Source organism: Heteronotia binoei, chromosome 5 (genome assembly GCF_032191835.1).
Source record: "Heteronotia binoei isolate CCM8104 ecotype False Entrance Well chromosome 5, APGP_CSIRO_Hbin_v1, whole genome shotgun sequence".
Classification (NCBI taxonomy): domain Eukaryota; kingdom Metazoa; phylum Chordata; class Lepidosauria; order Squamata; family Gekkonidae; genus Heteronotia; species Heteronotia binoei.
The window spans coordinates 53,326,993-53,341,161 of NC_083227.1; the positions used below are offsets into that span (position 1 = coordinate 53,326,993).

General features: G+C 40.8%; 1 protein-coding gene across 31 annotated transcripts in view; it reads right to left on the reverse strand.

Annotated features, from left to right (window-relative positions):
- The window catches only part of MAGI1 (membrane associated guanylate kinase, WW and PDZ domain containing 1), a 736,174-nt gene that overhangs the window by 336,509 nt on the left and 385,496 nt on the right, over window positions 1–14,169 (reverse strand). For all 31 annotated transcript variants that reach the window (XM_060239488.1, XM_060239486.1, XM_060239490.1 and 28 more), the window contains exon 2: window positions 3,027–3,143. In XM_060239488.1, the coding sequence (XP_060095471.1) occupies window positions 3,027–3,143 (117 nt within the window). The remainder of the gene's footprint in view (window positions 1–3,026; window positions 3,144–14,169) is intronic.

The window sequence follows — 14,169 nt, forward strand, 5'->3', positions numbered from 1 at the left end:
ATTTTGAAAACCAACAAGATTTTCAGGGTAGTGCTTTTGGGAGTCAAAAAATTGGTCCAGCATTTTTGAAAAAGTCAAAGTTCCCTACCAAGAGTGATCAATACAGCAAGTAGTTCATCAGAGAAGTTCTAGCTAAGCATGATCATTGCTACTGAGCAGGATTAGTCCATAGTGAAAGAGGAAGGAGTTCAACTTCCCTTCTTACTAGGGTTGCCAGGCAGCAACCAGAGGGAAGGGGGTAGGAACACAGGGGGGAACAATCAACAATACTGTGATGTCAGTTCTAGGAAAACCAAGACCTGGGCAGGGAATCCTTACAGCAACCCTACCTCTTGCTCCGTATTTTAATTTCATGCTTACTTGCATGCTTGCTTAGACAAATAGAAGGGCAGCGTCATAGCTAGGGATAAGCTTTCTTAGCCATGGATCCATAGGTAACATGCTACCTTCCCATGCTACACATTTCCCAAGTGGCATTGCAATAGGCTTGCCAATCCCCAGGTCCCAGGGGGCTTCCTCAGTTACGTAAAGTCCTCCCTGCCACCAGCCAGCTGGCAGATGGGGGAAAGCCCTGCCCAAACAACCACCATGTGCCTTTCCACCTCTGAAGGCTAGAAGAAGCTTGCTTTTTGGAAGGTGTGTGTACCTTCTCTCTGTAGGAGCCTAGCTGAATGGGGGCAGGGCAAACTGGCAAAACAATGTGGCTGTTCCCAGTGAGCTATGAGAAAGGAAGGAAAACCAGCACAGTCCCTCTGTTTTATATTCCTTTCAGAAGTCATTTGCACAGTAAAATAGAGAGTAAAGAGTAACCTTTGGTTTCCCTGTGTTAGTCTGAAGAACTTGGTTGAATATACAGCAGATGGTTACATTCAACAATTCCCATGAGTAAATTTCCCCAGTGAGATCATGAAAGTGTGGGCCTGCAAACTGTTTATTTTGGCTGTTTTGTGAATGTGTGTGTATGTCTTCACTTCCATTTAGTGGATGTGCAGCTGCTAAGGGCTGAGGAAATGAAGACTGTATTCAGGGGAACTGCACTGCTATATTTTTATTTGTTTATTTTACGGAAAGTCTCCTGGCTTCACCCCCAAAGTCTCCTGGCTCTGCCCCTGATGTCCCCAGGTATTTTCTGAGTTAGACCTGGCAACCCTACATTGCAAGAACACTCATGTTTCTCAGAAAGGGACAACAGATTAGAAGCTAATACATACATACATATATACATATACATACATTACATATATATATATATATATATATATATATATATATATATATATATATATATATATTATATATTATATATATATAAAAGTTTCCAGGACTGGCAAAGCCCTCCCCACATTTACCCACAGGTCTGAGAGCTGATTAGGAGCCCACATGATGTCAGGGCGTAGGACCTGCCCCCCCCCCCATGACCACCATTAGTGCTAGGATCAGGTCAGGTGGCTCCAGCAATATCAGCGGAACAAGAAAAATCCTCCCCACACCCACATGGCCCAGGGAAATAACACTGGAGGAGCATGGCAGCAGCAAAGTGACAGAGGCAGCCAAGGAAGGTGGGCAGGGTGACCCCAGCAGACTGACCTGCTAGGAGCAGTATGGGGGACGGGAGCAGGGAGAAGGCCCCACCAGCACATCTGAAGTGATTGGCCAGGCTGACAGCCACAGGAGGAGCATGGAGATGGGGCAGAGGTAGGAGATGGTGACTTCCTGTTTTCAGTCCTCAGCTTCGGCGGGGTCAATTAGGGAGGTAAGCACAGAGGGAGTCCCATTGGCTCAGAAACAGGGAGAAAGTCAGATCCCACTCCCAACAGGATGACACTGGCAGAACTTGGGATAGCCCCACCTCCAGAAGAGCCTCTACTAGCTATAACTCTGAGGCAGTCAGGGAGAGCAGGCGCCACCACACCTAAGCAATCAGAATGTGCAGCAAGAACTAGGGAGACCTGGCTAAGGATACTGTAAACCCCTTTTTCTACTTTGCTGAGACATGTGTGAGATGTGCTAAAGAAAGGTGAAAGCTGGAGGGCACACTCACCCCAGATTCTGACCCCTCCCCCAAGGCAGAGTCTAACAAATTAGTAATTTTAAGCATTCTCTAACAATTCTCTTCCAGGTTTCCGAATCACTTCCAAATTACCGTAATCACTAAATGTAATGAATTGCTGTGATGCACTACAAATGCTCCTCCCCCTCCCTTTCCCCCCTTTCTTCAATGAAAAGGTCATGGTAGTAAAAATTTCAGAGCAAACTCCATCAGTTAAAACAGTCTTACTATCCAGCAGCTGTAGTGATATTCAGTTTCTCTCTTAAATGACAAAAGTGAATCCTTGCATATTTTCATTTGCTCAACATATCTGATTACTACTACTAAGAGCACTAAAGTTCCTGTCCCCTAGTAGTCTGCATGGCAAACCAGGAGATTTCAGCAGTGCAAACTAGAAAAGTTCATGCATAAAGCTGATCTTATTAAATTAATTCATTTGTTAAAATAACACCTTCCCATACATGGTGAACCTGCAGAATTCTGCTCACAATAGCAGTTTTTCACCTGTTTTTCATCCTTTAAAGACACAGAACTAAGACCACACATTGCTCTTGTTGAAAGCTCTACAGAAGCTAAGGAGGCCAGAAGTCATTGTTGGTGACAGTATAGTACAAAATGTTTTTAAAAGGTCCAGATACACTGCTCTGGTCATTGGATTAACAAGTTTTCCAAACAAAAGCTAGTTCTATTCAGAAAGTCCCAACCAAAAACTTTTTAGGAAACCAGCATCTACTGTTACCCTTTTATTTTTTCAGACATCTATGTTCATACATTATGCAACATCCAGGTAAAGCATCTCTCACCATTCATAAAGCAAAGTCAACATTTTCTCAAGATGCCACCAAAAGCCAGCAGCTCTTCATCATAATAATCAAGCCTCCATATAGCAACATCACTAGCTGTCGACTTTAAAAGGTTGCCACAAAAGGGGGCTTAGCTTTCTCATACCAAATCCACTAGATGAATTATTACTTACAAGGCACCGCATGGCGATAAAGGTTATCTCTAATAGTCTGCTGCAGCTCATGATCAGGAGATCCTTTCTGAAACCTCTGGTTCAGATAATGTCTCAGATCTTTGTTCAGACGACTTCCTACAAGAGTAGGGAGAGAGAGAAAAAACACAGTTGAGTGAAAAAGGGATTAACATTTCCAGCTCTGGAAAATGTTAGATTTGCAGTAGACATTTCCTCTGAACTACAGCATAGTGCCTCTTGCCTCCTCTAGAAATAGCTAATTACCAAACATGAGTTATAAACAAGAAGTCTCCCTTGTCTTACAAATCATCTTTCTTCTTGCTGATACTAAATAGATTATAATCCCCTAATAAATACACACACTTTATGGTTGTGCATTATTTAAAACTGGAATTAAGATGTCATACTTACTTTATTGGTTGTATGTATCATAATTATTTATTAATATATTGTGTTAGTTGTACAAACTGCAGGAGGCACTACACATGGGCATGAACCGAACCACAAATCATGATTCATGCATGAATCAGGCCAATTTATGGTTCGTTCTGAATCAGTCCAGATCTTGGTACTTTATTTGGTTTGTTTTTGTTATTTGTTTTTCCAGGCAGCCTGGCCTTGATTCAGTCAATTTCAAGCAATGCTGGAAGTGGACTTCTGGAAGCCCCAAAAACACCCATAGCAGCCTGATTGGCAGTTTCAGGAGTCAATCATGGCGCTCCCATTCTGCAGCATGAAGAGTTGTCCTGAGAGCTGAAGCCGAACTTTCCTGGAAACACCTGCTTTGGGGAGCTATAACTCAAGACATTCCAAATCCAATCTTCACCAAACTTGGAAGTAGCATGGAGGAGAGCCTGCTGAAGACTCCCAGTGAGTTTTACACTTCCTGAACCAAATGAACTAATGAAACATGAACCAGGTCAGAAATCAAATGAATCACGAAGCAAAATGAACCATCATTTCCTCTAGTTCATGCCCATCCCTAGTAGGCACTGTTCTTAGTTAAATGTTGGTCATCTTCATTAAGGTATCTCATTACACTTCCCCACATTGTTGCTTTTTTTCATTCTACCTCCACGTTACTTACTCTTGACCTTCTCCCATCATTTCTCTGGTTAGATTTTATTTCACATGACATGCACACACACAAAGATCATGACGTAACTTTACAGGCTTTCAGACTGTGTCCCAAGAACCCCAGAGTTTCCTGGTGAAGGACCCAGATAATTTCCCTGTTACATTCCCAGTTTGGATGGGGATGTAATTCCTTTACTTATGCAAGGCAGCAACCTTCATATCCACTGATTAATCCATCCTAGAATTAGGCAGCACAACTTGAGGCACACCAAGTCAAATGCAAATACATTCTAGTTATACCATAGGACTGATACTGACCAGAGACAACAAACACAGGAGCACAACTGCAACACACAGCTGATAGAACACCTTCAGTTTCACAATTTGCATAGGTCTGCCATATGTTCCCCAAAAGACTTCTACAACTCATAGGATCTCCTCAACGTACATGTTAACTTGGAAAGGTTTACTTGAATCAAAGCAGAAATTTCAGAGAAGTACCCATGTTTGCCTGTAACGAATGTATGCCAGCAGGGGTTTTTTTGAACAGGAAAGCACAGGGATGCAGTTCCAGCAGACTCAGCATCAGTGGTGCGGCCTAATAATACAGATGAGTTCCTGCTGAGTTTTTTCTACAAAAAAAGCCCTGCTTGCTAATGAGAGTCCATCATGCACACCTGACAATGTGGTCTATAGTCCACACTGCTACAGTAAACACATATTAGTCCTTAAGGTGCCATAAGACTCCTTTTTACTGTACATAGAAAACACTAATCTATTAATATCAAAACCCAGTCATGTGGAATGGGGAAGAAAGCATATCAAAAAGTAAGAGCAAAAAGCTTGATACTGTACACAAAAATCAAAAGCAGAGCAAATTCGACATTCATTCAAACAAAATATTTTATAATTTATCTATCTGGAACAGGGTCAACCTGCCTGAACCTGCCCAAGGCGGCTTACACAATAAATAATAAAAATAACATCTTAAAAGTAATTAAAACCGCATACAAAAAAAGTGCCAGAGAATAAAACGATTCAAAACATAAAGTAGCTTTTAAAAGATTCTTTAAATATTTTTCAGGCTAAAAACAGAATATATAAAATGTTCAACAAAAAACTGGCCATTTATCATAAGAGTTCCTTCAAACAACCAAAAATTAATAGCAGGACAAAGGCTTACAACAAAGGTTCTCAACCATTTCAAGTATGAGAACTCCTTTCCACAGGGAATTCCCCCCCCCCCCCAGTAATTGTACTATTACTATCTGTGGGATGAGTGAAAATACATAATAATAATAACAAAAATCACGATCACAATGCTTAGTGCTCGTATGGATTTGTGGACCCCTTGCAATAACTTCATTGCCTGCAGGTTGGAAAACACTGGTCTAAGGTCCCTTTCATGAAGTAACTTTTATCCCATTTTTAAAATGTATTTCTGCCTCATATTTATCTGATGTGAGGTAGGAATGGTGGTTTCAGACAGCATTAAACCCATTTTGTAAGTGGCTGTAAATCACTGCTTTCTTTTCAGTTTCCAGCATAGTGTGTGTGTGTGTGTGTGTTTGCTAAAAGGTCAAGAGTTTCTGTTTCCCTGCATGATACCCCCCCTCCCCATTCAGCCTTGCCATTTGGAGACACATTTGTTTTCCTCTCAGGAAACAGAATGCAAGACAAATTTGACAGGCCTACCAACACTGTTAACACCTCTAGGTGACACCTGCTGTGACTCAAAGAAGATTAGCCGTTGATTTCTCATTGCATAGAAGTGGCCAAAGAAAAAAAGCCAGGAGAAAAGGCGGCAGAGTGGTGCCTTTAAAAGCATGGCAGACCTTTCAAATGACAGTCTTGCCAGGACTCTGCATCACAACTACTACAAGAAACCAGGACAAAACTGATTTTGGAAAAAAAAAAATCAAACTAAGTCTTCATTAACTGAAGGAAGACAGCAATTTATCATCAAAGTGTGGATAACCTTTTAAAAAATCTGTTTGGCTTCAGAAGCCAAAGTGGGTTAAAGATAAGATTATCAACCTCCAGGTGAGGCCTGGAGATCTCCTAGAATTACAACTGATCTCCAAGTGAAGGAGATCAGTTCCCCTGGAGAAAACAATGCGTTGGCAGGTGGACTGTATGGTATTATACCAACGTCCCTTCTCTCCCCAGGCTCCGCCCCCAAATTCTCCAGAAATTTCCCAAGCTGGAGTTCGCAACGCTAGTTAAAGAGCCCTAAGGAAGAGCAAGATTTCTGCTTCATAGTATTTCTGGTGACCAAGCAGGTTGCACAACTTTTTTCATCAGTTAAATTTGTTAAACGATAATTAAAGCTTTGTACGCATATCTAAAATATTAATAAAAAGATTACGCACCATCAGCATGCAAGATTTATCTAGAATATAAATCACATATGGCTTCTTCAGCATCCATAATTATATATCAATAAATGTACTAGTTAGTTATTTGGTCATAGACCAGTAGGGACTTAATTTGATGTAGTTAAACTGTGAATCTGAAACACTTAATTAAAAAACAATCAAGGATCTTCTAAGGTATTCTACAGGAACCCAACTTCATCAGAGACGTCTGGGACTTATCACTCCACTGGGATTTGAGAAAGAGCAATTTTTATTAGTCCTGTTGAATTCTCACTAATGAGGTTCTAGTAAGGCAGAGAGGATAAGCCTTTTTTTAAAAAAGTAACAATTAAACAACACTGTCACACACTCATCTATTTCTCCCCTTTTCAGAGTCCCATAAGGACCTGACACATTCATTCTCCAGGCATGCCAAATAATTAAATTGAAATGAAAATGTTCCACTAACGCAAACTCCCACAAGGTTTAAGCTAGTCTTGCAAATCTCACTGACATCCATTTCATCTTAAGTATATGTCTTCCAAGAGTTTCTCAGCAAAATAAAAAAAATCATTGACATTTCATTACATAGGACAGGGTGCCCTTCATACACAATGACAGCCACGTGAGAGTGATGTTGCTCTGATCTCATATATACAGCTGATCTCACAAAAAAACCCACCTCCCCTGCAGTTCTGTGTGAAGAGCAACAGCCGCTTCTCCTAATAGGGTTAAAAATAGGTTGCTGTTAGTATCACATCTTCATAGCGTATGCCTATTTGACCTATATCAGTGAAACTCCACAGCCTGCCACTCCTCTATTCCAAATTTTCCAGTTTAATATATGCTCAGCTAACTAATATTATGCCAAGCAAAAAGCTTTGAATACCCCAATATTATAAGTACTCAATAAATAACCAATCTTACATTTACTTCAGCCTGTGGGTGCGCTTTTTCAGCAGTAACCTCAGCCTTGCAGAATGGTCTCACATTGACTGTTTAGAAGCTTGTCTGCCCAGTAGGTTAAATGATGATAGTATAATCTGATTGGCAGTTCACTGTAGGACAATACTATCCTTCTTTTTGTGTTTTTCACTGTTTGTTTATTTATCAAAACATTTACATCTCACTTTTGGTCATGACTCAAAACAGCTTGCAATAATAGCTTAAAATATTTTCAGTTAAAACCAAGAGTAAAATAGCAAACCCCAAATCCCCTCCCCTCCCCCCAAAAATAATGCCTGTCATTCAACCCCCTCCCGCCCAGCAAACAAGTAGGCCTTCCAACACTTATGAAAGATCTCCAAGGAGGAGACCTCTCTCACCTCTTCAAGAAGCCCTTTTCACAGAGCAGGAGCCATGATGGAAAAGGCCTGGGTTCCAGGATAGCCAATAGGTGTATGTCTGATGACAACAGCTGGCACACAGGGACATATGGAAGGAGACAACTATTCTTCAAATAGTTGGGTCTCAGCTTGTAAAGAGTCATTGTGAAATTGTTTTATTATTGGGTGCTTCATTAGTCACAGTAAGTGAGGTGCCTCAAGCCCCTATGGAGGAAGGAAAATGCAGGGCACAGATGTTTTAATTAAAAAAAATAATTAAAATGTTAAGGGAGAACAGGGTACTGCACTACCCATAGAAAATGAGAGAAAAAGCAAGGTTGAGTTCTTGCAACTCTCGATTCAGTGTTATAGGGGTCATGAAGAGACAAATCACAGAATGCCCCAATTTATATTTATTTATTTAATTAATTAATTCTATTTATATCCCGCCCTACCCCACCGAGGTGGGCTCAGGGCAGCTTACAACATAAAAACCAACAAAATCAATTTAAATACATTAATAATACATTAATAATTATAATTATACAATAAAATACATAAAATACCTATAAAATATATAAAAACACATAAAGCTCACTTCAGTATGTACTATGCTACCTTCTTTAAGTCAATTCTTCAATATTCCAGTATTAAATAATCTGGTGTTCGAGATACAACTAGCACCTTCAATTTACAGGTCTAGTTACAAATTCTGCTCTGACAAATTTCATCAGGCAACATCTCCTAACGGTTCCAAGTTAGCCAGATGTAGTTTTGTATTTTTGTGCAGACTGAAATAAACAGGATTCATGTCCTCTACACTCCCCCCCCCCACCCGCCCATACTGTACCTCTGTGAACAGTTAGGAGTTTCTGTGCAGATTGCTCATCCCAGGGTGAGCCAGAGCGAACCTCTTTGGATGACCCCTTTGATACTATGCGTACGGCCTCTGTTTTGTGTGTCCAAAGTCTCAAGTTCTGGTGAATTGCTAGTTAACTATTTTCCAATAGAGATGCTGGTGACCTCCTTTAGAGATTCTGAACAGACACTACCTATGATTAACTTGCTCAGCTTATGGTTGTATCTCTTGTTAACTAACTCCACAAGTTTTAGTGGAGACAGATTTACAGAGCAATGCTTGTGCATCACCTAGGATTGCTAGCTCCGGGTTAGGAATTACCTGGAGATTTGAGAGGCAGAGCCTGAGGAAGGCAGGGTTTGGAGAGGGGAGGGACTTCAATGGGGTAAAATGCCATAGAGTCCACCTTCCAAAGCAGGCATTTTCTCAAGGTGAACTGATCTCTGTTTCCTGGAAACCAGTTGTAATAGCAGGAAATCTGTATGCTTAGCTGTTAATGCAATCATGCAATCTGCAAACAATTCATGTTAATAAAATTAAATCCAAACAGAAGTTTGCCATGGTATTCCAAACTTTATAAGACGCAGACCAGAAATTGCTCAATTATATTTTTATGGAATTAAGCTTGACTCACCAAGTGTTTATTTAAAAGTTTTCTCAAACAAACAGGACATGAAAATACCACTGGAATTGATGGGAATTTACAATCAATTTATAAGCACTTAGGTTATGTGTTCAGTTTTATTTTTGCCTGTTTTTGTGGCAAGGCAAATTGGAGATCCAGTTGATACTATACAGTATTTAATATTTAGTGACATCTACACAGCTGTGTGCAGGTCTTTCCCCACCCTTTCTTTCATTTGTCCTCTCCAACTAACAAACATAATATGGGTAATAAATTGTATTCTGAAGGAGACTGTGTTCATGCAGAGACAGGTCAAGGGAGCAGTACAATGATCTTTGACCTATATTAGGGCTCTACAGATGAATGGTTCCACTCCCAGTTTTATGTTTCCTGTATAAACGGACAGGACTGATCTGAAAAGTGAAATGCTGGGTGTCTAAGGGCAAAATAAGGCTGAGAGGAGCTTTGTTGTGTGATTGTTATGAAAAGCAGCAGCTGCCATTTGAGGGTCTCGGGGCACTTCATTAAGCATTAATCAATGGCCTTGCATAGGAGGGTATCAGAATATGCCTACACACCCATTCCAGGAACGTTTATCAGGGCACAATGCTATTCTCAGTTGTGATGAGTAAAGATGGATCTTCATCTTGACACACTTTATAAAGCAGTTGATTTTAGAGGCCAGGTTGCTAAGGACCTTGGAAAAGAAGTGCGTCTCTTTTTGAACTGCAGCCAAAAATATGTAGCATTCATGCTGGTTTCGATCTTTTGATATAAATGCCATTTTATTAAAAATTTCTGACACTTTATGTGTTGCACAGCTGCCTGGGTGAGTCAAGATGCTGTTGAGGCTAGAGTGCAAGGTTAGAATGTGGAAAGCTTCAGTTCAAAAGATGGTTCAACCAAAAATCTTATGTTGTTTATCTAACAAAACAATCCTAAGCAGGTCTATTCAGAATCCTATTCAAGTCTATTCAGTGGGGCTTACTTTCAAGAAAGTGCTCTCAGGATTGCACCATAAATCTGTGTTATTCCTGTACTTTTGTGCATGCACATTTTGACACAGCCTTCCTGAGGGTGGTAATCTTCTGCCCAACATCATTTAGTTACCTGATCCAACAAGCCTTGAAGTGAGGATCATATACTGCGCAATCAGTGGCAAAGGGATAAATAATCACCACCACCACAGAGGAGCTGCAGAATTGTTCAATGTGCTGCTTGGAGGTGGATGGAGGAAGAGACATCTAGAGATCCAAGGACAGGTTCATGAGTAATTGCAGCTGTCAAAAACAGTATGTTTACCTGCCAAACATGCTCACCACAAAGTGCTCAGCCTCCCTATCAAAAACTCCTTTCTGTATAGCATTTTTCTTTGCCTTTTGATCATGAAGGGCATCACCAACAAGAGACCATATTTGACTGACTACGGAGATTGCAACAGATACGGAAAATGAGGCTCTATCCATGACAGGCAAACAACATTCTGAAGGAAAACACTTCACAGCTACTTGTTGAAGGAAAAGACTTTTAAGAAAGAAGAAATTTACTCAGCTAAGAGGATAACCTTTTCCATCAGAAGAAGGACTTCTTCCAACATGGAAGGCTCTTTGCACCAGAGGAAGACTTTACACTTACCACAGGTATTTCTCTAAGAATGATGTGCTAATGTATTGATAGTTGATAACTCAGACACAATCACAGTATCCAGACAAGGAGCATCTGAGTGCACTGTTAAACTGTTTAACTCAATGGCGGCCATCTAAACCGTATCATCCATGGCAGATCCCTAATCCCTGGAGCTGCTACATAAATGATAACATTTGTGCTGTGTGACTTCATTTTGTTCCATCCCAGCTTTCCAGATGCAGTCCAAAAAGTGATTATAAGTAATGGGGCTATAAAAACCATTCAATAATTAGAACACTCACTGGCCATATGCCAGCAGTGACAAATAGAGAGTGATTTATGTATGTCTGGGATGTTACATCTGCCATTCCAGTTTCCATACCACTAAGACATAGCTTAACACCATTCAGTGAGGTATTTACCATGGAAAGAGAGAAAGAGCTTCAAATAGCAAGCAATGGTCTATTCACCAAGGCTGTTTTATTGCACTTTTTTTTCAACCAGAAATGTATTTCAGAAGCCTTGACTGGCAGGATGTAATTCCATACAAGAACTAACATATTATAGTACCAAAATTCCAAAAGATAATTCATTTCCTTTGAGATAGATTTTTATGTAGCAGACATGGAGTCTTTTAAAAGGAGAAAGTGGGAATGCTCTCAATTCCACAGCTGAAGGTATGCAGTGTCTTTTCTGAGTCACTCTATTATCGTCTCTTTAACCCTCCCAAGGGAAAAAAACCAACTATACTACTTTGGCATGGGGTCAAAGTGACCCCACATTACAGCAAAAAGCAATGGAAACCTGATAGCTCTCTCAGTCACGTCATTAGCTACTAAGAAAAAAATCCGGCCTCAAGAAATGCAGGACAAAGGAGAGTAAAATTTGGAATTGGGGTCAAAAATCTCTCACTGAAAACATCAAAACGCCATAAAAATGTAAATGAGGTCAAAGTTACCCTACCATTTTTTAAGCAGAAGACACAGTTGGGAATCTATAAAACTTTATTTTTAAGAAAAACAATCACTTTTAACTGTTACTTATTCTATTTATTTATTTATTTTTGCTGATTTCTAGTCTGCCCTTTTCCAAGTCGGGCTCAGGGCAGATTACAACGTTGAAACTTAATGTGATAATAATGGAACAACAAATAAGGACAAAGGGAGGCCATCAGCTCAGAAAACAGGCAGCCAAGGTCACAGGTGAAAAGTTCAGTGCACGGGTCATCAAGAATAACTTCCCCCTGTAAAGCTGAGATGGTAAAATCAGAGGTTTGGAAAATTTGAAGGTGAACAGTTCAGTGCAAATGTCAGCTCAGTGAACAGGTGGCTGGGGTCATCTGAAATACTTCTCCCACTCCAGATATGTAAAGTTGAGAAGATCACTCTGAGGCTTGCAGAGTTTGAAGGACAAGGAGAAGCAATTAGCTCAGAAAATATGTGGCCAGCAGTCACCTCGAGTTCCAGGCTTCATGGCTCCTTCTATTCTGGAAAATGTGAGCCTTCAAATATGTCCAGGCTTATCTTGCTGGGGGATAGAATGACCCCATTTCCAAAACTAAAGTACAGTTCAATCTGAGCTTTTCCTTGTGGCTATGGGCATAAAGGAAACTTTGATAAAGCATAAACACAGGGCTTTTACATGCTCCTGCTATATACTCAACAATTCTGGTTGCAAAGACTGGTTTCCCTTGGGGTCATTGCAACCCCCAATTCCAAAAGCGGTGTAAAACCTCAAAACCAAAAAATGTCTATAGAGATAAATTATTAGATTTTGTTATTTTCACCGCTTGCTCCGCCTTTCAATAAAATGGAGATAATAGGTGCTGGTCCATCTATTTAAACATGGGAACATTTTTTCAGCATTTGTTGGGGTAAACAGAAACCCCACTAACAATTATGCATAGTGCTTTCATTTTCAAGCTGAATCTACTGGGGGCCAGAGGGACTCCATTTACCATTCTGATTAAACTTTAAAAAAAAGGCAGTGGGGAGGGGAGAGAGGGACTTCAGGGCACTGCAGTTCATTGAGGAGAAGGTTCAACAGGGGTTTAGTGCACGTGGAAAGCTTTACATTTTTCCCCATGTCTTCCTGGGTCAACCCCCCCTCCCCAATTGCTTGGAAGGGTTAACCTTCTCTCTTGCAATGGCAGAGATGCTGTGCTGGCTGCTGGAGCTCTGAACCTTCAAAACACGTACTTAAATGCAAGGTGTTTACCATTTTGTTATTTAACTACTCTGCTTATTGTGTTCTATTTTATTTTGTTTTAATTCAATTGAACACCTTGCAACCATTTGATTTTGCCGATGGTTTTATTAGTTTTAAATTGTTCAGCTTGGAGTTGGGGGTTGTATTTAATTTTCTATTTGATACAGACAAGTTTCATCCTGTCTAAATATACTATATATATTTAGATACTTATATATACATACTGACATCATGATGATGATGATGAAGATAATGATGATTTATCTTAGAGAAAATAAAATTATTTACATGCCTTGCTTGCTATGGCATCTATTGTTAGCTGATTAAAGACTTAGTCTCAGGGCTGGCATGTGGAAGTAAGCGGGGTAGGCAGCTGCCTAGGGCTCTACCTTGCCTGGGGGCATCTCCAGGTGCCCCCTTACTCCCCTTGCCCCTTCCCTGGAAGGTGCCGCTCGACCGCTTTCAACCTGAAAGCAGCCAGGCGTCGCTAAAATACTGCACTATTCGGAGGCTTCCAAGGAAGCCTCTGAAGAGTGTGGAGGCCACTTTCAGCTTGAAAGTAGCCAGACGGCACAGGGGGAAAGCAGTGGTGCGGCAGCACTCTTTTGTGCCACTCGTCACTTTCTCCCCCCCACTACTGACGTTATCACGCCATGTACACGAAATAACCTGTTTTAAGGGAGTTTGGGGGGGGCGCAGAGGGGCACAATGCAGGGGTCTGCCTGGAGCGGCAGAACCCTTAGCGCCGGGCCTGGTCAGTCTTTGTCTAATTTTCTGATGGACCAACTTTTCTTCAGTGACACTTACTTTCTCCCCCCCCCCCCTTTTCCCCTTCAGCTCTACTGCTGCTGTACTAACTGAAACTTTGTATCTTCCAGGGTGCCAAAATAAAAACAAAGTTTTTCTTTCATTCCTTCAGACTCGCTCATACTCTTTTTGGGCTGACACTGTTGGGGTGGGGGAGGGTTTGATATCTGTAGTTCTTAAACTCTCCTCAGAAAGTCAGGCACCACAGTTTTTGAACAGTAAACAGATCTTTATTCACACAAACACAGGCACTGTTGAG